Source organism: Porites lutea, chromosome 1, assembly GCF_958299795.1.
Source record: "Porites lutea chromosome 1, jaPorLute2.1, whole genome shotgun sequence".
Lineage (NCBI taxonomy): Eukaryota > Metazoa > Cnidaria > Anthozoa > Scleractinia > Poritidae > Porites > Porites lutea.
In genome coordinates this window covers 48,189,018-48,210,475 of record NC_133201.1, presented here as the reverse complement: position 1 = coordinate 48,210,475, position 21,458 = coordinate 48,189,018, and the positions used below count along the sequence as shown (strand labels likewise).

Sequence of the window (21,458 nt, the reverse complement as noted above, 5' to 3'; positions counted from 1 at the left end):
GAATGTGTTCTATGTCCTTGATAGAATGATCTGGAAGGGAGAAGTGGTCTGAAACGGCGGTAGGATGATAAAAGTGATGAGAGTTTCTGGCTTCTTCTATTGAACGTCGGTGCTCTCCAAATCTGTCACTGAGCTGGTGTTTATGTATTGAAATTTGGCTTGCCTTCAATTTTAAGTATTATAAAATTCAACGACGACTTCATCACACGACCGAAACAAAGTTAAAACTTTAATATACTTCGTCTTCTAAATGGTCTGGTCTTCTGCTTTTACAACTACTTTACACCACAAACTTTTCTTTTATATTCATTGCATTCCCGACAATTCTAGAAACTCAATTAAGTTAACCGTAAACCCTTCCAACTAAGGGCCTGTTTACATGGAGGTAGGGGACCCTAGGTAGGTGAGGTAACTCGTTTAGGTGGGGTAACCTGCCTGCCCATATAAGTCGTATAATCTCTCATTTTAATTTCATCACGTTAACATGAGCGTAGGATGACCCGCCGAGTCTAGCAGACTGGGTTATCCTCTCAACCGGGGCCAAAGTTTGCCATGTAACGATTCAAGGTGGGGAAAACCTACCTACCCAGGGTGGAATTCGTGTGACATCAACTTCGCATCTTATTTGAATCGCAACTATATGGTACCATTAAAAGTGACAATAGAAAGTCACAGCACTGAAAAAGTGCAGAAAGAGCAGCAAGTTAGATTAGAGGGGCATTAACCACCAGAAAACGTCGTCTGCTTGCCATTTTTAGGGTTTACTTCGACGTTGCAAAACGAAAAAAAACAAACAAACAAACAAATAGTCATTCAATAGTTATGCACCGGATTACGTTTGCATATTGCAGCTGATAAACAAGCTTTGTCGCTCAACATTATATTTCACTTTCAGATCAATGAAGTTATGAGAGTTATTGAAGGTAAACTGGACACGGTAAAGATGTTTTATGCTTCATTCTTTCGTCATGTTAGACATAATCTAATTTAGCTCTTTATTCTATGACAACGTTACTAGCTAGATGTTCGCGCTTAGCGAACATCGATTGAATAATTCTGGAAAAGGGACTCCGAGCTGGTGGGGTTTGAAAATTTCATGTAAAGGCAATTTTTTTTACCACACCTGAGCGAGTTACTTCACCTATCTAGGGTCGCCCACCTTCAAGTACTGACAGGCCCTTAGTCAACTCTGTTAAGATCTTTGGCCTAACTAATTCTACTGTTAACAAAACGTTTTTAGTATTCATGCTTCTTTTATGTTCTTACAATGCGGCTAAATTCTCTTTGAAAAACAAAGCTATTTTATTTAGCCCAGTTTCCAAATGATTTTACTCATTCCTAATCTATGGCAACTATATTCTATATTATATGAGAACATTGTTTTACGTTATTGCTTTTATATTTTCATATTGTCTCAAACTCTATCCACACAAAATTTAGGTCTTTTCACCAACCGGAGTTGGTTGAGCGGAACCCGTTTCTGGTCCCCATTTTTAAACCTGACAGTTACCAAAGATAAACGCTCATTGGTACCAGTCACATTACCAGCGCGATACCATTCTGGCATGTCAGGTCTGAGGACAGCAATAACTGATGAATTAACAGAGATTTCCTTCATATCTGAGATTTTATCTATAACGAACACTGGTTCAGTCCTCTTGTAACTGCGCCGCTGACTATTGTTTATTTGTAAAAGGAAATTGATGTGACTGGCTGTAATTCTTGTGATAAAAGCTCTGTAGTAGTTGAGTGAGTTGTCTCTTCGCGACCATAATCCCCAAAACATGGAACCAGGTAGAATGCATTCTGAAAAAAAAAATCAGTAAATAAAGCAATTGTCATTGCTACTTAAAATTAAATAAGGATTTAAAGGAGCGAGATAGAAAACAACAACAAATGGATCAATTAGTAATTGAGACATACGGAACAGCAGCATCCAAAGCATTTTCAGGAGTCAATTCTACTAACGCAGTGGCACTTGCGGTTTTCTTATTTGTTTATTTTTTTCTTATTTATATTTTTATTCCAAGACGCTAATTGCCAGTATAAACTTTTCTTAATTGGAGTGACAGCAATCTCCTGCCCAGGGTCTCTCTTCTTCCTGTCACGTGCAACTTGAAGGTAGAGAGAAGCTGAGAACTTATGGATGGAGTGATAACTGAGATTGTTAACTTACTGGTATCAGGGACACAACCTGTAAAAAGCTTTATTTGACAATTATAGAACCCAGCTGAGTATGATATGAAAAATTATGGGGATAATCGAGGAGAATGTTATCGGCCGGGGTGGATAAAAGCCTCCGAGTTCTGCATAATTCACATTAGTATATACACACCCAGTGATCTTGCTGATTTAAGCAATCTTATTGGTGCGCTATCTCGGACTATTCAACATTAGTAAAATCCAGCTAGTGGTCTATTATCAATGCTGCGTTCTGATTGGTTGAGCTACTACTAGGCTATATGTTATAGCCCACTAGGAGCGCAGAGTGCTGGCTTTTTGGCGGCAAAAAAGGCTTAAAGTCTAGCTTTAACTAGCTAAAGTTGTTTTGTCGCGATATTTTTGACCGACTAGTTCGATTTTTACTAAAACAGTTATTCCTCTCGCCCTCATGGCCTCTGAGTCAATAGCCCATGAGGCCAAATTGACTCCGAGCAAATTCGGGCTCGAGGAATAATTGTTAAATATTCACTTCCTAGCGACTGGATAATGTGGGAACTCGGTGTTTTTCCCAATTATTTAGAGAACGATCTTTTTAAAGTCTTTTTACAGGGCAAGAAAAGACTTCGAAGCATTCAAAACGGCGTTTTTCCATTTACTGTAGCTGAGTTTTGTGCTCGATGTATTGTTAACCACTCCCGTTTATTCGGGTAGAAGAGGCCGTTTCGTGAACTCAGCGTTTCCCACAAAGAAAACTTTGGTCCAAAAATATCAGTTTTCTTATGACAAACAAATTTGAGAGCAAATGTTTGTAGATATTCTACGCTTCAAGTAAATAGAAAAAAGAATGCTACAGGAAGACGTCGTCTTACCTCGAGCAACCGAGCCGCCATTTTTGTCAGCACCTCACGCGAAGAACCTTTTTGGCTATAAACTTGGCGAATCAACAGAAAACAACATACGTCTACTTTTCTTCTGAGGTAAGGAAACAATTCAAACTTTTAACAGTTCCATTAAAGCCTTTACGCTGTTGTTTGGGAAGTGATACACTTGTAAATTGCCATGTTTGAAAATTCTGCAAAGATCTAAATTTAAATTTTCGCGTGATTTGATCCGCCAATTAAATCGTACTTAAAAATATGGTTTCCTCTTTCTGATTTTGTTGAGATCACTTCGTGCGTAAATACTATATCAATCATTCTTTTCAATCTCGGTGAATAGTGGCTTAAGGAATATTTACCTCGCTGTGAATGATCAGCCACTATTCACCTCGATTTCAAAGAATAATTGTTAATTGTACGAGCCAAATTAATTTATTGTTTTTTTGTTCATTTAAATGAAACCTATTTCTCCTCAGTATTAAGGATTTTAGAAGATGTTTGTAATTAATTTCTTGCAGATACTTTCAAAACGAAATAACATCCATAGCAACATAACTTTTGCGTATTCTTGCATTTCTTCCATTCAGTTTAAGCCAGAAATTAAGCTATCTCGTCTTCTGATAGCCGTTTTTGTAGTTCACTTAGTAATACAGCTAGGCTGCGGCACCTAGAAACGAGATAGATCGATGGAATATTTGCCTGAAAATAAGGTTGCTTGGGTATTGTTCGTATCTTCCACATTTGGTCAGTGCCATCTGGTTATGAATAATTAGCAGATGTTTTGAGCCAATCAGAAACGGCCAAATATTTTGAGTTAATAATTAAAGTGGCTGTCTATTGTACTACTTTGGGACTTAACTCGTACAAGGGGAACCCAACCGTTTAGGCGTAACTTGAGTAATTATTCTATGTTCATTTAATCGTCATCAGTTAAGGACTCGATATAGCAAAAAAAATGTCTAACATGGGAATGAGAGGGAATGCGATGTTTGGATACCGGGTGTGCACTCCCATTCAGTTCTACCAATTTTGTTATTCTAATTACTTCCGTATTGCGTGATGTCAGATGAGTGAACAGAATAAAGCTACAAAGATAATATTTTACCAGGGTTAGGATTGCATCCATATATTTCCACTCTTAAGCAGAAAGGTTGGAATTGCCAACCAAGGGAAATATGCAATTTTCTGGTCACAAAAGGCTCCTTCAACTGGTATTTCACGACAGAAAAGGCGTCTCTATTTCCCTGTATAGACTGAGGAAAAAGGTGACAACATCCATGTTATGAACATGTGAGCAGAGGTAATAATACTGGAAGGGTTGAAATGCCAACTCCTGGCAACCAGTGCAAACATACTCAAAGAAGGGTTGCGAAGAAGGTCCCTGCTCCTGGCGATGTAAATTAATGAAAAGAACAAGGACCTTTCCTTAAACACAACAATGAAAATGGAATAAATAGCAAAGGGGAATAACATCTATTAAACACATAAGAGTGGTTTTACCTAACCCGTGAAATAGGTAGTAGAATACTACGCACTATTATGCACTAATTCCGTTGTCCACTTTTGCTTACCTGTTGCTATTTTGCACTGTCTAGTAGTTAGTATCTGTTTCACGGGTCAAGTAAATTCACTCTAGCAATTTACATTACAACATCCATGTTATGAACATGTGAGCAGAGGTAATAATACTGGAAGGGTTGAAATGCCAACTCCTGGCAACCAGTGCAAACATACTCAAAGAAGGGTTGCGAAGAAGGTCCCTGCTCCTGGCGATGTAAATTAATGAAAAGAACAAGGACCTTTCCTTAAACACAACAATGAAAATGGAATAAATAGCAAAGGGGAATAACATCTATTAAACACATAAGAGTGATTTTACCTAACCCGTGAAATAGGTAGTAGAATACTACGCACTATTATGCACTAATTCCGTTGTCCACTTTTGCTTACCTGTTGCTATTTTGCACTGTCTAGTAGTTAGTATCTGTTTCACGGGTCAAGTAAATTCACTCTAGCAATTTACATTACAAAATCCAATTTTAGACTATTCTATTGTGATGATAGTCACCTAAAAAAATGAAAAAAAAAACGTTTAAATACCTGAAAACCTGAAAAGAGGATCTAAAAAGACCTGCATAGTGTCGCAATGCATAAGAAATCTTATGTGACTTGTAAAACGTACAAACAATAAATAAGTAAAAAGGAAGGTAGAGAAAGAAAACACTGATAATGATTATGATAAAGAAATGAATATATGTGGCTTACAATATATTTTGAGATTTCTTACCTTTTCTAGTCCAGATTCACTGTACATAACAGGTGTTATTCCAGCATAAAATGCGACTTTGTACTGTTTTACCCACTTGTGCCCTGTATCCATTCTACCTCCCTGGGTCGCTATTGACGTCACCTTATAATCTTTACCAAGGTCAATCTGTAAGTAAGTCTTTCCGAAAGCGCACCAGGAGTAACGTCCATTGAGACGAGCATGACTGGGCTGCCGAAGAAAGTAATGCCTGGCAGGTGAAGTGATTCTAGAATCCTTAATGTCATAATTTTCCATACCAAGTGCTCTTCCACATTCTGAAACAAATCATAACAAAATATTTAAAGAGCAGTTAACTACACATTTAAAACACGAAATATGTCAGCAGTTATTAATGGTGTTTAAAGCAGCTCTAATTTCTGTTTTTCTATTCTAATTATTTTTAATTGGTAAAGTCCAAAAAATTATTACTCTAGGTATACCATTGTTACTAGATAAAGTTCCCGGTTTTCGCTCCACAGCAGAAAATATAATAATTGTAGGTGAAAATATGCAATGATTATTATAACTGTGATTGACCCAAACGCTGTAAGTCCATTGTATAATGCCTGTTTGCATGGACGATTTTCCCTGCCAATAGATCGTTCAAAGCGCTCCCGCTTCAAAGAGCTAAAGCAGATATAGCTGCTCTTTTCCCCTTCGTTGTTTCTTGTATCTCGTTTGGTTCAATATTATGCACATGGCCAATGATCAGGTTTACAGTATTATCAGGTCATTGTCTAATGAGTTTTTGTCAATAAGAGACTTGACACATGAAGTTATTCTACACGGAAAACTCAGCATGAACTTTATATAATTACAATGTAATGCGGCCCTCGATCTCAGCCATAACGACACAGAGGCGGTTAAATAAAACGAAACTGACCAACAAGGAGCAGAGATATTGGTGACCTGCTAGTATTGGAAGAACAGGGCAACGCAATTTTTTACACTGAATCTGCTCTCTACAAGGGGTATTATTTTTTGAGCTTTTTATCTCATTATTTAGTCTTGTGCAAACGGTCGCAGCATTGTTGGCCAAGTTGTTGGGTACGTTTGCTCATAGCTTAAATTTTGACCGGTTTCAAACTTTGCTCAACAACTCCCAACAACACGCAACAAGATGCAACAGGGAGTGCAAACAGACGCAACATGTATCATCTAACAATGTTGGGAGTTGTTGGCCTACAATGTCGCGTCCCTTTGCACGTAGCATGTTTAAGAAGTTCCAATTCGATCCGGAATGCTCGAGCGTTTAATACATGAGCCCCTGGCTCGGGAGATTGGGCAACCACTCCTTACGCTATCGAGCTTAAAAAAAATTGATTTGATTTGATTTGATTTGATTTGATTTCCGATATTCGTAACTTTCTTAAAAGCTATATCAATCTATTTGAACGGCCTTTGTCGTAACCAAACGCCCAGCCCCTTGCTACACATTGAACCTGCCAGCACCTCAATTGAAAGGTCGGCCCTGTATAGTTACAGTAGTTGTGTTTTAAAACTGTAGGAAATATTTCCTGTAACCAATTACTTAAATTTTTTTTTCTTTTGTTCCTCGCCAAATCACGATGACTTTCATCTCAGCACTGCTTAATTATTCTGCATAAATTAAAGCTAATTAAGACGGGTTCTGTGTGTTAATCAACAAGCTTCTGTACTCAAACTATAGATTGCTAATGCTAATGCTAATGAGTGCGAAGAATAAGAAAAGCAAATCAACCATTCAATTAATCAGCTGACTAAACAACAACAATAACAAAACGATCCTTACCTTCACACGACAGTGAAGAATTACTCCAGACACCATGATTGCAAATTATTTTCGATGATCTCCGAAGGTCAAGAGTTCCGTTCTTAAATTTGCAAACAATTCTTACTTCTCCCCCATGAGCAAAATTGATACCAATCAGCCATCCATTCTGTGGTATTACTGGGCGCTGGCACCTTCCTGAGAAGAAATAATAACAAACTTTACAAGTTAAAATTGTATTTTTTTAACAGTTTTATACAAATTGTACATAATACTTTACACTAAATTGTAACTTTGTTTGTAGTGACTTGTAGGCATATGAATCACCGTAATCTTCATTGCGGTCTGTTTGAACAAAAATACAACGTATGACATCCGATTTTTTTGTATATTCCCCCGTAGCTGAAAAATCAGTAAAAGTTGCTTCCATTCAATTTACTTACTGAAGCATTTAGGAAAGTTTGAATGCCATTTTCCTCTCACACAGGTGACGAATTGTGAACCATTTAGTTGATAGTGACTGTTACATTGAAATTCAACAGTGGAGCCATGCCTGAAATCGTTTCCTCTGACTATTCCGTTTTTAAGTGGTCCTGGGTCTTTACATAAACCTTTAAAATAGCAAAAAAAAAAGACATAGACAAATATAATTTTGAAGTTATAAGTAAATAACCAAGAGGTCAAGTTATAAGTATAAGTAAGCATATTTGATGAAGTTGTTGCTAACAAGAAGAAGAAGAAGAAGAAGAAGAAGAAGAAGAAGAAGAAGAGGAAGAAGAAGAAGAAGAAAAGGAACAAACCAATGAGATGAAGGGGATAAAAACGACAGGAGAAGGAAAAGTTCTCAAACCTTTGCATGTAGGAGCGCTGTCATTCCATTTTCCATCGATGCACTTGAGAATTCTTGAGCCTTTCATTTGAAACCCGTCATTGCAGGAAAAGAAGACTAGCGCACTATGTTTGATATCGTTGTTTTGTATTTTGCCATCAAGGGGTGCTTGCAAGGAAACGCAAGATGCTAATGAGGCAAAAATAATGTTATCAATGACTTATAACGGCGTATTAACACAGCGCAACACATTCTGAATCACAAGGAAATCATCAAATCTCGTTTCGGAAAAATTAAATGCGATTTTTCTCTTGTATATGAATTAAAAGTAAAAGCATATAAGAGATCAACGGCTAAAGACGAGTTTTAAGAGAAAAAAATGTGTTGCTGTAAGTGGGTCGCACACACCACGGACGTGGTGGTGGTAATACGTAATCATAAAGGCAGTAATATAATTACTGATAGAAGTCATACAATCTAAAACAATAAAAACCTGGGAAAAATAAGAAAAATGGAAATGACATATACGACCAGACACTCAAATTAACACTCAAAAGATTACTTAGAAGATTCGAAATGTAACAAACAATAAAAACCTGGGAAAAATAAGAAAAATGGAAATGACATATACGACCAGACACTCAAATTAACACTCAAAAGATTACTTAGAAGATTCGAAATGTAACATTCTCTTGTTCTTTGTTTATGACAGCTTTTATTAGTAGCGGGGCTCCCACGCGCGCGAGACGCCCCATACTCATATAATATGGTCAAGCTATTTTCTTTTAATTGTCATGTGATTGACCGAGCGTACGTACGTACGTACTGGTGTACAGATTGTATGGGTAGGGTGGGGGAGACTATCAAAAGGATGGGAGGGATGTCTCAGGCGTGTCTTTATAAATCCACATCTTTTACATTGGACATTCACAATATGGTCAATGGACAGCTGTCAAAACAGGATAGCCACTGACCATATCGCATGCTCATGTGTCAACTCATCAAGGTGACGTGGTGGAGGCTGTCCGCTGACCAGTTAATTGTTTTGCTAGATTCTGATCAATGTTCAATCTCATACTTTCTAGCTAGTTTGGGAGCATAGGAAAACTGATAATGCACATATAATGGACATCAATTGTGATCAATTGACAGCTGTCAAAACAGGGTATCCGCTGACCAGTACCAGTATCACTTGACCGTATCGCGGGCTCAAGTGTCGACCCATCGAGGTCAAGTATTTGTTTGAAGTTATCCGCTGACAAGTTACTAGTTTTCAAATGATCGCAGGCTCAAGTTTATTTATTTTTTTAAAATTCATATGAAATATGTCGTGTATTTCTGCCGCACAATTAAAATTTTGATTTCAAACTGATCTCGGACGCGAAAATTCATCCAGTTATTACAGGCAAGGAAGACAGTTCCTTTTGACTTTGCTCACCATGATCACGCGTTGGTCACGCTCTTCGTCCAATTTTTATGCTGTGATTGGTCAAAATTTGACAGGTGGGTTCATGAGCAAAATTTATGCAGCATCTTGAATCTTGTTTACTTTGACAACTGAAGCTGACAGAGTTTTGTGTCAACTTGTGATGTTTTTAACTGTCTTTTTCCACTGGATGTACAAAATGAAATTCAGCTGCTATCTGGACTCATCTGTTATTCATGGCTAGTTTGTTTATTGGGTTTTGGTTGCCAAAATACGTCACTCTTCAAAGTCGGAAATCCGATTTCGGATGGCATCATTTTCGTTTTTCACCTTGCTTGATGCCTATAAAGAGGGTTGCAAAGTCTGAAGCGATACTGGCCTTACTTAATACATATCAGGGCTGCATCTCGAATGGTAAGCCTGAGTAATTATTGTATTTGATGTTTGTTTTTTAAGCGGCTATTTAGTTTATGCACGTTTGTAAGTTTTGAGACAATGATCTGACCGAGTATCAGGTTTGATAAAAGCTTACAGAACCTTAAAAACCCTTTAGACATTTTCTCACCGCAAATAGAAAGAAAACGTTCCAAAGAATATTTATTTATTTTTCTGGCCGTAAAAGAAAGCTTTGAGCGATCTTTTTGCTCGACTCCATCTTTGAAAAGAAGCAAACACCGGGAAGCTGGCTGTTCCCGCGACCAAAAAATATCCACCAAAACTAAAGTAGGAAGAATTCTTGACTGTATTAGTTTCCAAATAAGCTTTACAATCGTATACAGGCGACCATCCAAAATTGTACCAGCGAACAAAAACTAAAGACAAACCATGTGCTCACATCCGGGTTTTTACACTTAATCATTTCATTTAAGCGTCACTAAAATGTCTCATTTGAAAATTGAATAAACAGCGTCACGTCCACTTCCGGCTGTAACATCCTCCCCCCCGTGTTCGGCTACATCAGTTGGGCGAACACTCTTCCAAAAGGGCTAATTTCGCTACAGGGCGTCTTAATAGACCAAACTTTGTCTTCACTTCAGCTGATCTTACAACATTCTCAGATCCAGGGAAAAGGTCACAATCCTGCCAAGAGGCCATTACCCTCTTGGAGTTCCATAATTAACTATGAGCACGAGGTCACCAACCTTCAGGTTAGGTACAGCTTGGAATCACTTCTTGCGGCCAGTTAAACCAGGTAAATACTCATGCAACCATCTTTTCCAAATGTGGGTGGTGATGACTTGCGCTTGTCGCCAGCGCTTTTGGCTTGATATCTCCTTGTCAGCGAAGATTCCAGGTGGCAAGTTGGGGGTTGCTCTACCAATGAGGAAGTGGTTTGGGGTTAACGCTTCAAGATCGTCCGCGTCTGAACTTACTTCAGTCAATGGACGACTGTTGACTAGGGATTCAACTTCAGTAATTGCAGTTAACAACACCTTTTCCGTCAGAACTTGATTCTGCAGAACAACATCAAGGGCTTACTTGCAGGATCTCACCAAACGTTCCCATACTTACCCCATGTGGGGTGCTGCAGGAGGGTTAAATACCCATTGAATTCGTTCTTTACTCAGCGCGCCTGCAATTTTGTCCTGATTCCACCCATTAAGACTCTCTTGTATCTTGCGATTCGCCCAACAAAGTTCGCAATGAAGGCGGGATGTCGCTTGGATTCACCACGAATCCACTGAAACACAGTGCTACTATCAGTCCACAGGTAGGTAGAGTCTATCCTGTAATCATGTTCATGATTATCACAGTAGATAACCTTGCACTTAAAACTGCAGCTTGCAGCTCTAGTCTAGGGATGCTCAAAGGTTTCTTGGCAGCTACACGCGTCTTAGCTGTTACAAAGGCACACTTGACAGAACCATTGGCATAACTGAATCTGAAATAGGCTACAGAACAGAATGCTTGTTCACTTGCATCACCAAACACATGAAGCTGGATAACGGTGGGACTGTCTGAAACATGACGGTAAAATCGAGGAACCAAGAATTCTGATAGACTATCCAGTTCATTCTGCCATTTGGACCACTCTAAGAGGAACTCTGATGGAGGGGTTTCATCCCAGCCAATACCAAATTGCCACACTTGTTGAAGGAGGAGCTTCGCTCTCACCAGGAATGGAGCCAGGAAACCAATTGGGTCGAACAATGACGCTATCAAACTCAGAATCTTACGTCGCGTGCCTGCTATATCTCTTTTCACCGCTTTATAAACAAAACAGTCCAATCTTGTGTCCCAAATAACACCGAGAGCACGTTCCATAGGCATAACAATTTCTTCCTCTACCACCTTGATGGAGGGAGCTCTTTCTGATTCTGGTATACGTTCTATCACCTCTTTCACGTTCGAAACCCACTCGGTCAAGTTAAACCCAGCACGCTTTAGCATCACAACAAGTTGCTGTTGCAGTTCGAGTGCGTCACTTGTCGTCTTTGCAGACTTAAAGAAATCATCCATATAAAAATTGCGCTTAACAGCACGAGCAGCAATAGGGTACTGCAGTCCATTGTCCTCTGCCGTCCTTAAAAGGGCATAATTAGAACACGTTGGTGCACACTTAGCCCCAAAGATATGTTGCAGGTACTGATAGACTTCAATAGCAGACTCCGGTGATTGGCGCCACAGAAAACGGAGGGCAGCTTGATCCTCTGGTGGGACAGCAACTTGGTTAAACATTGCCTCTATGTCTCCAGAAAGGGCAACTTTTTCTTCTCTGAATCGCATGAAGATTCCAACAAGATTGTTCAACAAGTCAGGTCCACTTACAAGGTGACTGTTCAATAAAGACCCTTGATACTTCGCCGCTGCATCACATACACGTCTGACCTTTCCAGGTTTATTAGGGTTAAGTACGGGATGGTGAGGGAGGTACCACGTACGCTTTGCTTGGTCAGCAGTTTCCTCTTTGGTGAGTCTCTTGATATACCCCTTTTCTAGGTCTGTGTCAATGGTTTTCTTGTAGGCTTCGCCCAAATCAGGATCACGTTAAAGTCTCTTCTCTAGAAGACCAAGTCGGTGAATAGCCACAACACGATTGTCAGGAAGTTGGATGTTTTCGTCCTTCCAAAGCAGCGGAACCTCCTAACGACTTTCTACCTCCTGCGTCCGCTCACCCAGGAACTTCAACACCTTTTCATCTTCGAAAGAACCCTGCGCATCACAGTCATATCGACATCCAAAGTTCTTGGTCCGCCACCAAGTTTTAACTGTTTTATGAAGCACTTCATCAGGGGTTGCCATATGAACCTTGTAAACAGATTCACCGTCTTCAATATAACCAGGTAGACGACCAGTAACAGTCCACCCCAATTTAGTGCGAACACCAACAGGAGAACCTTTCGGCCGACATTGAGTCTTAAGAGGCACAATAAGTTCTGAGACATCACTTCCAAGGAGTAACGTGACTCGAGTTACAGAAACTTCAGTCAACTCTAAGTCTGCAAGGTGTGGCCATTTCTCTTGTAATTCTCTGAAATTCACCCTTTTTTCCGGCACGTTCAGGCGATCAACCACAAGAATTCTGTGCACATCAAACCTTGTACCAAAGTCATTCAACTGACTAACTTGAACATCAACACGCTTTGTCAGCAGCCTTGATGATTTCTGAATTCCATTCAGCAGAACACTTTCCACTGGACCCTCAAGGCCAAGATTTTTTGCAACATCTGTTGCCAGCAGACTGCAAGTACTTCCAGTGTCTAACAGTGCATATGTGTTGAAGTATCCCTTTTTGGCCCATACAGGGTAACAGGCACTACTTGTAATAAAACAGAGTCACTACTACTCTTATGAGATGCACTAGAATGCTCGGTGGATGGGGTAACTGCTTCTGTTGCTGCTTGGTTAGTTGATGCAGCTGTTTCATTGTTCCCACCAGGTGTTACATTTCTTGATGAGTGCAGTAATGCATTGCGACTTCGAGTACACCCATTCACTCCACACGGTTTCAAGTTCCTAAAAGTGGTAAGCCAATGACCAGATCGGAGGCAGCAAAAACACAGCTTATATTGTTTAACTTCACTGAGGCGTTCTTCCACACTTAAGGCTTTAAACTTAGGGCAAGCTGACAGGTTATGCTGCTGTCCATCTCCCATTGAACAAGGTTTTGCTTGCTTGATACGTGATGAGAGGTTACCAAAGAAGGTATTGTGCTTTTCAGCAGCACCTCCATAGCGGCCTCTGAATGGGAACTTGAAGCAGTCATCATAAATATCCGCCTGGCCCTTTAACCAGCTACAAAAGTCCTCCAGGTTTGGTTGATGTAAATTGCTTGTTCTAAACATGGTCCTTCCACTTCACTTGGAGATCTGGGGATAGTTTATCCACTGCAATAGAGATATTAGCTTCGGCTGCTAGGTCATTATGTATCCAAACCGTTTAAAGATCCAGACAGTAGTTGACACAACATCTGATAAGTTCCTCACTTCATGCGGACTGTCATTCCGTATTCGTGATGTCTTTCTCAATCTGTCGAGTGTAACTTTTACAACAAGTGAGGGTTTTCCAAATCTAGCTTCCAATTCTTTCAATGCTTCATAGTAAGAATCCCCACTGTAACCATAGCCTTCAATTGCAGACTTCGCTCTACCAACCACAGAGTTCTGAAGGTGTTGCATTTTTCCATTCAAAGACAAATCAGCATCATGAACAATTGATTTAAACATCGATGACCAATCAGTCCATTGCAAGGGGTCACCATCAAATTTCTTGAGCTGTAGCTTAGGAAGACTTCAACAGCTATAAGTAACATGTTTCCTCTCAGGACTTGATGCAGTAGCAGTTTGTGCAGTTTTTGGTAAACGTTCAACCCAGGATTGGTAAACTGGTGTTGATGTTTTGGACTGTGACGAGCCTTTGGGAACCATGAATGAAACGCTTGGTCTTGGTTTCATAGACATTGGTGATGATGTAACCTGAGTTGCATGTGCATTGAACAAAGCTCCAGACAGTGGTTGGGACGATGAGGATAATGGCGTAACATGACTTGTTTGTACACTTTGCGTAAATCCAGACAGTGGGATTAACTCTAGCGAATCATCATCAAAATCCCGGAGACGATTAGGTGAAGACTCAGGGTCATTGTAATGATTAAAGTTTCGTACCTTCTCAAGGTTTTCGGCTTCTGCCGCAAGGCGTGCGGCCTCGTCCTTTGCTTCTTGGGTTTTTCTCCTTTCTTTTGCTTCGAATTCAATTCTTCCAGCCTCGTTACGTGCTTGTTCGATCTCGTGTTTTATCTCCAGCTGTTTCGCAAACTCTTTCTTTCGTCTTTCTTCTTCCATTTCTAGCTGTTTTGCCTTTATTTCTGCCGACGCCATTTTGGCGCCAATTTCGGCTACGTGAGAATCTGCTGAGGATTTACTCAGTTTAAGTGAGCTTAAAGAGCTTTAAAGCGCTAGAACTCTCCTCTCTCCTTTCTTCCAGATGTGCTTCAGCTTCTAATTTCGCTTCCTGAACTCTTTCCAGTTCTTCTTCATACCAGTTAAGGGCATTTTCATGTTCCTGTTCCGGGAGCATAGCCAACAGTTGATTGTTTAAAACTTGTGCTTCATTGAGCGACTCTTCCAGAATATTTACATAACCACGAATAATAGATTTCCTGCCATATTGCTCAATCGTACCTTGTAATTTCTTTAAGGTATTCGTAATTCTTCGATTTACCACAGCTCTTTTTGTTTTCACAGTTGCAATTGTTGATCGTTCGGCCGATTCCAGTTCCCCACTATCGTTTTCATCAGCCATGATTCGCTCGCTTCATTTGCTTGGTTCGCTCTATCCGGCTAGTCAAGGACCAGAAAATTGTTCCCGCAACCAAAAAATATCCACCAAAACCAAAGTAGGAAGAATTCTTGACTGTATTAGTTTCCAAATAAGCTTTACAATCGTATACAGGCGACCATCCAAAATTGTACCAGCGAACAAAAACTAAAGACAAACCATGTGCTCAAAGCCGGGTTTTTACACTTAATCACTTCATTTAAGCGTCACTAAAATGTCTCATTTGAAAATTGAATAAACAGTGTCACGTCCATTTCCGGCTGTAACACCGGCTTAAAACATAAACTTAAGCTTTAAGCTTGAAGACTCAGGATTTTTAGAGACAGTTTAATATACTTCTCTTCGTGAATGAAAATTGTTGTCTCTGTATATGTTTCCCCGAATTATATTTCTTTTATTGCTTGTTAGTAGCCGCTCTTCCGTAATTTTAATCGCTGTACATCGCTGTGCCGTTTGTTTACAATCGTTCAGTGAGCATCGCTTGCAGGAGTACTCAAAATGCCGGGCGAATCAAAGGTTTTTAAAGATTAGACATCGATAAAACCATTAAATAAAAAATAACTGTAATAAATTGTTTATTATGTTGAAGCGTAAGTCGAGGGGGAGATACCCACCGAAGACCGTTAATGGAATAGATTGTGGTATCCGACGCTATCAAGGTTAATATATATATCATTTTTGGAATTGTTGTTGACAACGTATTAATTACTGAAAAATGCTAATTAAAATGCAAGTGTTTGATCTGGGATCAAAACCCATAAGATTTTCATCTGAGTGTTCATTGGATATCAAGGTTCATTATGTGACCAAAATATGACTTATTTATTGGCTGTTGCCCTCATGAATAATTAATGAGTTTGAGAAAGGCATTTAGATAATAGTGGCATTTAGGGTGTTTCGATACAGTTTCTCAGAGGCCATACTGACATTTTTCAATCTCCTTAAAAGTGTTTTCTTTCTTGTCCGATCGCTATAAAGTTTCCACCAGTAATTGGCTGTGGATTGAAATTTGGAAAATTCGTTTCAGAGATACAACAAAAAGAGCTAAAAGTCCAAATTTTGAATAAAGTTGCACTTAGAAAGGTGGTGAGAAAACGGGTTAGTTTTTAAGATCGCAAGAACGAAAATACACCGAAATATGATATTAAGCAGCATTCTGACGCTACTTAAGAATAATTTGGGTCATTTATAACGTTTTTATTAAATAATCTATCACGGCTATTGAAAATTGAAGGTTTCAAATATATTTTCGTTTTAGTCGAATTCAAGCACACAGAATTTTTTACTTCTTACGGAGGTAATTTACTAACCACGAAACTTTAAGTTCCTAGCATTGGATTTTTAGTAGCTGGTCTACAATAGATCGCTCAAAATTAGGTGTTTATTAATTTCAAAGCTTTTTTTGTTTATTGTTGTCATTGTAATATTGATTTTACTAAAACCTATATTTTGACAAATTTCAATCTATAGTCAATCATGGGTGAAACTTTTCAAGCGATCAGACAAGGATAAAATCACCTTTAAAGCGACTGAAAAATATCGGTATGGCCTCTGAAAAACTATATCGAAACACCTTAAAATCTACTTAAAGCTACACGGGAAGGAAAGAAGTCGAAAGAAGGATTTGTAGTCACACCTGGGAATCTAATTCAGGACCTCCTACACAGAAGGCTGCGCACTAACCAACTGCGCTAATCCTTCTTCCTAAATGTTGAAGGTGAAGGCTATCGTTAACATAAAAAACGAGAAGTCCAAAGAATACTGCAAAGCTGATTCAGAACAACGTGTATCATTAACATGTTTTTGAAGTTAAGTCCACATATACTGACTAAACGTACAGTACCATAACATCGCGGAACGGGAGAATTCCAACTCTTATCCAGTCCGGGCTACAACCACAACTGGATATATGATTTCCTGTCATCTGATTGGCTTACGCAAAACCAAAACATTGCTTAGAGCGCAAAAGGACTCAGGCGAGAGAAATGGCTGCGATGTCGCGTCGAAAGCCGCTCCAAAGATACTCATGATACGATAGAATCCTTACGATCTATCGATCTCTCGACTTTTAGAACTTGCGGAAAATTCCATCGAAGAGTCGTTTTCTTTATTTCTTTCTTTATTTATTTTAATGGAATTACGTGACTCACAGCAGCTCGCGAACTATAAGCTTTAATCAGCAACCTTGTTTACGACTTTTTCGCACGATGTAGGTCGCCTGACCTTCTCAATTAGGGAGAGCCTTGGAAAGTGAACTCTACCTTATAGCGTGCATATATACCCTAAACAAGCATAATTTTGGCCTTGATTTGCCTGATTTCACAAGGGCTGTTGACATTCTTATTTCTATGTGAACTGGGATAGTGAATATTATATCGACGAACAGGTTTACATCGTTTGAATAAGGGCAGTTTATTTCGTTTAGTTTTTTTGTTTGAAGTGCTTCAGTTATTATCAGAAGATGACGTTTCAGGTACCTTAAGCAAGTTCTTATAACATATTCGGGGTGACCCAGATTGTATGAATTCGATCCTTGCTTATAATAAGAAAGGAGGAAATAAACATGTGAGTGTATTAATCGTTCAGTTTTAAAAATTGTATGTTCACTGCAGTTTTGATTTCTAAAAAAAACATTTAACATTTTAACATCCCCATTTGAGCTAGTATCGTTCTCAGATACTTCTGCTCTTCTGTTTACAACACAATTGTTGCAAGATGTGTATTTTGTACACAAGCATAGGTTACAATCATTCCACTAAAGGTTAAGCAAATAACACCACTCAGTATAAAACAGTCACTTTAATATATTTAATTATGGTTCCTATCGTATCGCAACTGCATTTTCCTCTTTTAAAGCTTCATTGTCATAAGCTGCAACAAAAAATAATTCTGAACTTAGTAAAAATATATTATACTGTCACTCAACACAAACCATCAGTCAGGATGGGCACTTATATTGATTTTAATGACAGCTATATTTTTTGACAGCTATCACTATTTTTTCAAAGGCACCAATGCCAAATTCTCCCCATTTTTTCCTGCCATTTCCCTCTCAATAACTTCTGCAAAATAATTGCCCATAAGAAGTCAAGCAGATACGACCAAAATAACAGAAAGAGGCTACAGGGAGTTCAGAATATAAATACCCATAAATGACTGGTCAAATAGATTTAGACAGATACAAGAGACCAAAACAAAAGCTTCCAGATTTAAATGCATTAGGATTTTTGTTTCAAGTAAGCAAAAAATAACATAAAGTTTTTGACCAAGTATTCTTTTCCTTATTTCCAAAACTACATGTATCAAACTGAGTTTTTACTTACTCTTATTTCCATGTGTTGAAATCCATCAATGAAAGACCCAATGGACCTAATTAGTATGGATAATAACATGATTTTGGAGTGATATGTTTCATCCACTTCTGTGTAGTAGTGGGTTTTGCAGGTCACTTTGGTTCTTCAGTTCTCATTCTTAAAATAAAATAGAATGTTTTTAGTTATTATTGATGTTGTTAAGAACCCGCAAAATTAGTAAAACTCTGAGGCGCATGGGAATGATTGTAGACACAAGTGTACCATCTACGATCTTTATTGTTGTTGGTTTTGTACTGAAATACATCTAGAGTGTTACTGTTAGCTGTAACTTCCGCGCTGTACAGCCTGAAAGTAGCTCTTATCTTCAGTAATACTGTGTCTGACTAGAAAAAATCCGTTTAAAAAAGGCTTTTTAAAAAATAGAACAAACAGAGTCTATGAAAGTGGAAATGATCCTCACAGTTAAATAATAGGGTTTTATTCTTACATGTGTGTGTGTGACATCCAAACCTCCAAATGTAATATTATTACTGGCGTGAGGCATTGTTAGAGTAAAGAGTCCTGTCCAAGAACACAGCATGGTGAACTCAGACAAGGCTAGCTCATTCCTGGAATGCTCGAGGCGGATTGAAGCCCACTGACCACCTAACCACAAGGCTATTGCTTTTCCAGCATATAGTTGCAGTAGAGCAACTATAAATTATTTTATTATTATTATTATTAACAATTTTGGTAAGAGTCTACTGCAACTGTACCATGTGTTTAAATTAGTACAATCGCGGGTAACAACATGTTACTTAACTACACATGAAAACACATCATTTCTCAGTCGCATGTGGTGAGGTTGTAAGTTTGACTTCTGGCAGCAATGTCCCCAGTCTTTCAATAATAATAATAATATTTATTGATTATAGCGCGCAAATTAACATTCGAATATGATCAAATGCGCGTTACATCTAAGATACCTAAAAACTATAAACAAAAGCAAAAGAAAACTATATACATCATATAAAAACTAAAAATACATCATAAAAAAAACTAAATTACATCATATTAAAAATAAGATAATGAGCAACTAAATTAGATAAAATTAACAGAAAGCCATACGAAACAAAAAAGTCTTAACCTTAGTTTTAAAAGTGTTAAAACATGTCTCGTGTCTGATTTCACGAGGGAGTGAATTAAAAAGCCTGGGGGCTGCCACGGCAAACGCCCTGTCACCTAGCGTTTTCTTGGTTTTACCATTGTATGGTTCCAATAGTATCTCATTGTTTCGACGAAGCAAATATTTGCTAGGGCATAAAATGTTAACTAAATTACTAATATAATTAGGAGCTAGGCCATTAATAGCTTTAAAAATTAAAATTAACATTTTAAATTGTACTCTCTGTTTTATGGGAAGCCAGTGAAGGGAGCGGAGCACCGGAGTTATGTGAGAAAACTTTGCTGTTCCAGTTATAAGCCGGGCTGCTGCGTTTTGAACTCGCTGAAGTTTTCCTGACATTTACCGTTTTGTTATGTAAATAATCTGAAATAATACAATCTGTCGCACTATAAAAGCAAAGTACACTTACTTAGTTGTTCAGTTGGTAGCAATACTTTAGAATACCCGGACCGACTTCTGGGAGCTTAATGTCGGTCCAACAGTAAGGTCTGCTCGATCGGTCACACAACAATCCCCCGTGGCGAACTACATTGCTCCTTCAACCAACCAACCAATCTGGACAGTTTGGGTTTTTGATAAAGTTTTGTCACGCAACCGGCATTTTCATGCCACAAAAGCAACGTGCTTTTCCATCACACTGCAATAGAATATAGAATGAACATGGCGTTACAAAAATTCGCACATGGCGAAACACCATTGCAAATTCAAACGCACAGCACTATGTGAAAATGCTTTGCACTACGACAACAAAACCACCATCAACAAGCAAATTTCATGTAGATTTCCAAAAAATTGTTTCCAAAGATCAAAAAATTGAAACACACCTTTCTATCCTCAGATGTTTTGCGCCTTGTCAGGTAGATCTTTGAGCTGAAACACTCCCGTTTTCAGCCGTTTTACCTCTAGAGAACACTCAAACTTCATCGGTTGCCATTTTTTCACACTCATGTGCTTCCTCATCATTCAAAGGCTCAGCTCCTAAGGTACTGAGGGAAAAGGTCATTTCTAGGCGTAGCAAAGAGCTGAAAAGTGGCCCTGGATCGTGTCCCTTGGTTTGGGCGCCATGTTGAAAATTTGAATGACGTCATCGTATACCCAGTTCTGGTTGTGGCCCGGAGCAATGGCTCTCGGTTATTTATAACTGGCTATGAAACGTGCTTTTTAAAAAATAATCGCTCTAGAACAAATAAATGTTATTCGCGTCCGCTTGTATAAAATGTCAGGCTAAACAGTTTTTAACCCAGTGGAATCTGTTATTATTTTTCCCCTCTGTCTTCTTGTCATTTTCAGTATTTCACTCACGGCTGGATTTTATTGATAGGATTTCATGACTGTCTGCACTTAGTCTGTACGGAGTGCGGGCGACAACAGGGACCTTAAGCATCGACGACGAAATGGGACGACGACACCGACCGGAAGTGAAATTTTCCCGCGCGAACCTTCTGGGCATGCGTAAGGTTGTCAAAACGTCGTCCAGCCTTCGTCGACGACGTAATTCAGTGAGGTTTGCCGTCGTCGCTAAAACGTAAGTATAAAACTATACTTTTTGCATGTAAATCAATCTTTTCCCCCCTTGTCATTCCGTACAAGTAGAAATATATTCTTTGTGGATTAGCAGAATCCAAATGTTAAACACTTTGTCGGTTTCTTCGCCTGCTAACTTGAATTTATTTTGCAGGTTCGGTTTGTTTGAAAACCTGAGTGATGGCGGAACAACAAGTCGGAAAGACAAGTAAGCTTTCCTCTGCTATCTTCCGAACCTTTTAGATTAGCTGCTGTTCGTTCCCTTACGGTCCTATGTTTACTCATGCATTCTAGGTTGTACTATAGGATAAATGTTCATTTTT

The 21,458-nt window shown here is 38.8% G+C and overlaps 1 protein-coding gene across 1 annotated transcript in view; it reads right to left on the bottom strand.

Annotated features, from left to right (window-relative positions):
• Nucleotides 1-209: 209 nt before the first annotated feature.
• LOC140953347 (CUB and sushi domain-containing protein 1-like) overlaps nucleotides 210-21,458 on the bottom strand; it is a 71,238-nt gene continuing 49,989 nt past the window's right edge. Inside the window, exons 11-16 of the mRNA XM_073402837.1 lie at nucleotides 7,950-8,117; nucleotides 7,543-7,710; nucleotides 7,121-7,297; nucleotides 5,329-5,624; nucleotides 4,147-4,294; nucleotides 210-1,806 (exon numbers count right to left, since the gene is read on the bottom strand). Of these exons, the coding sequence (XP_073258938.1) occupies nucleotides 1,415-1,806; nucleotides 4,147-4,294; nucleotides 5,329-5,624; nucleotides 7,121-7,297; nucleotides 7,543-7,710; nucleotides 7,950-8,117 (1,349 nt within the window). The 3' untranslated portion in view covers nucleotides 210-1,414. The remainder of the gene's footprint in view (nucleotides 1,807-4,146; nucleotides 4,295-5,328; nucleotides 5,625-7,120; nucleotides 7,298-7,542; nucleotides 7,711-7,949; nucleotides 8,118-21,458) is intronic.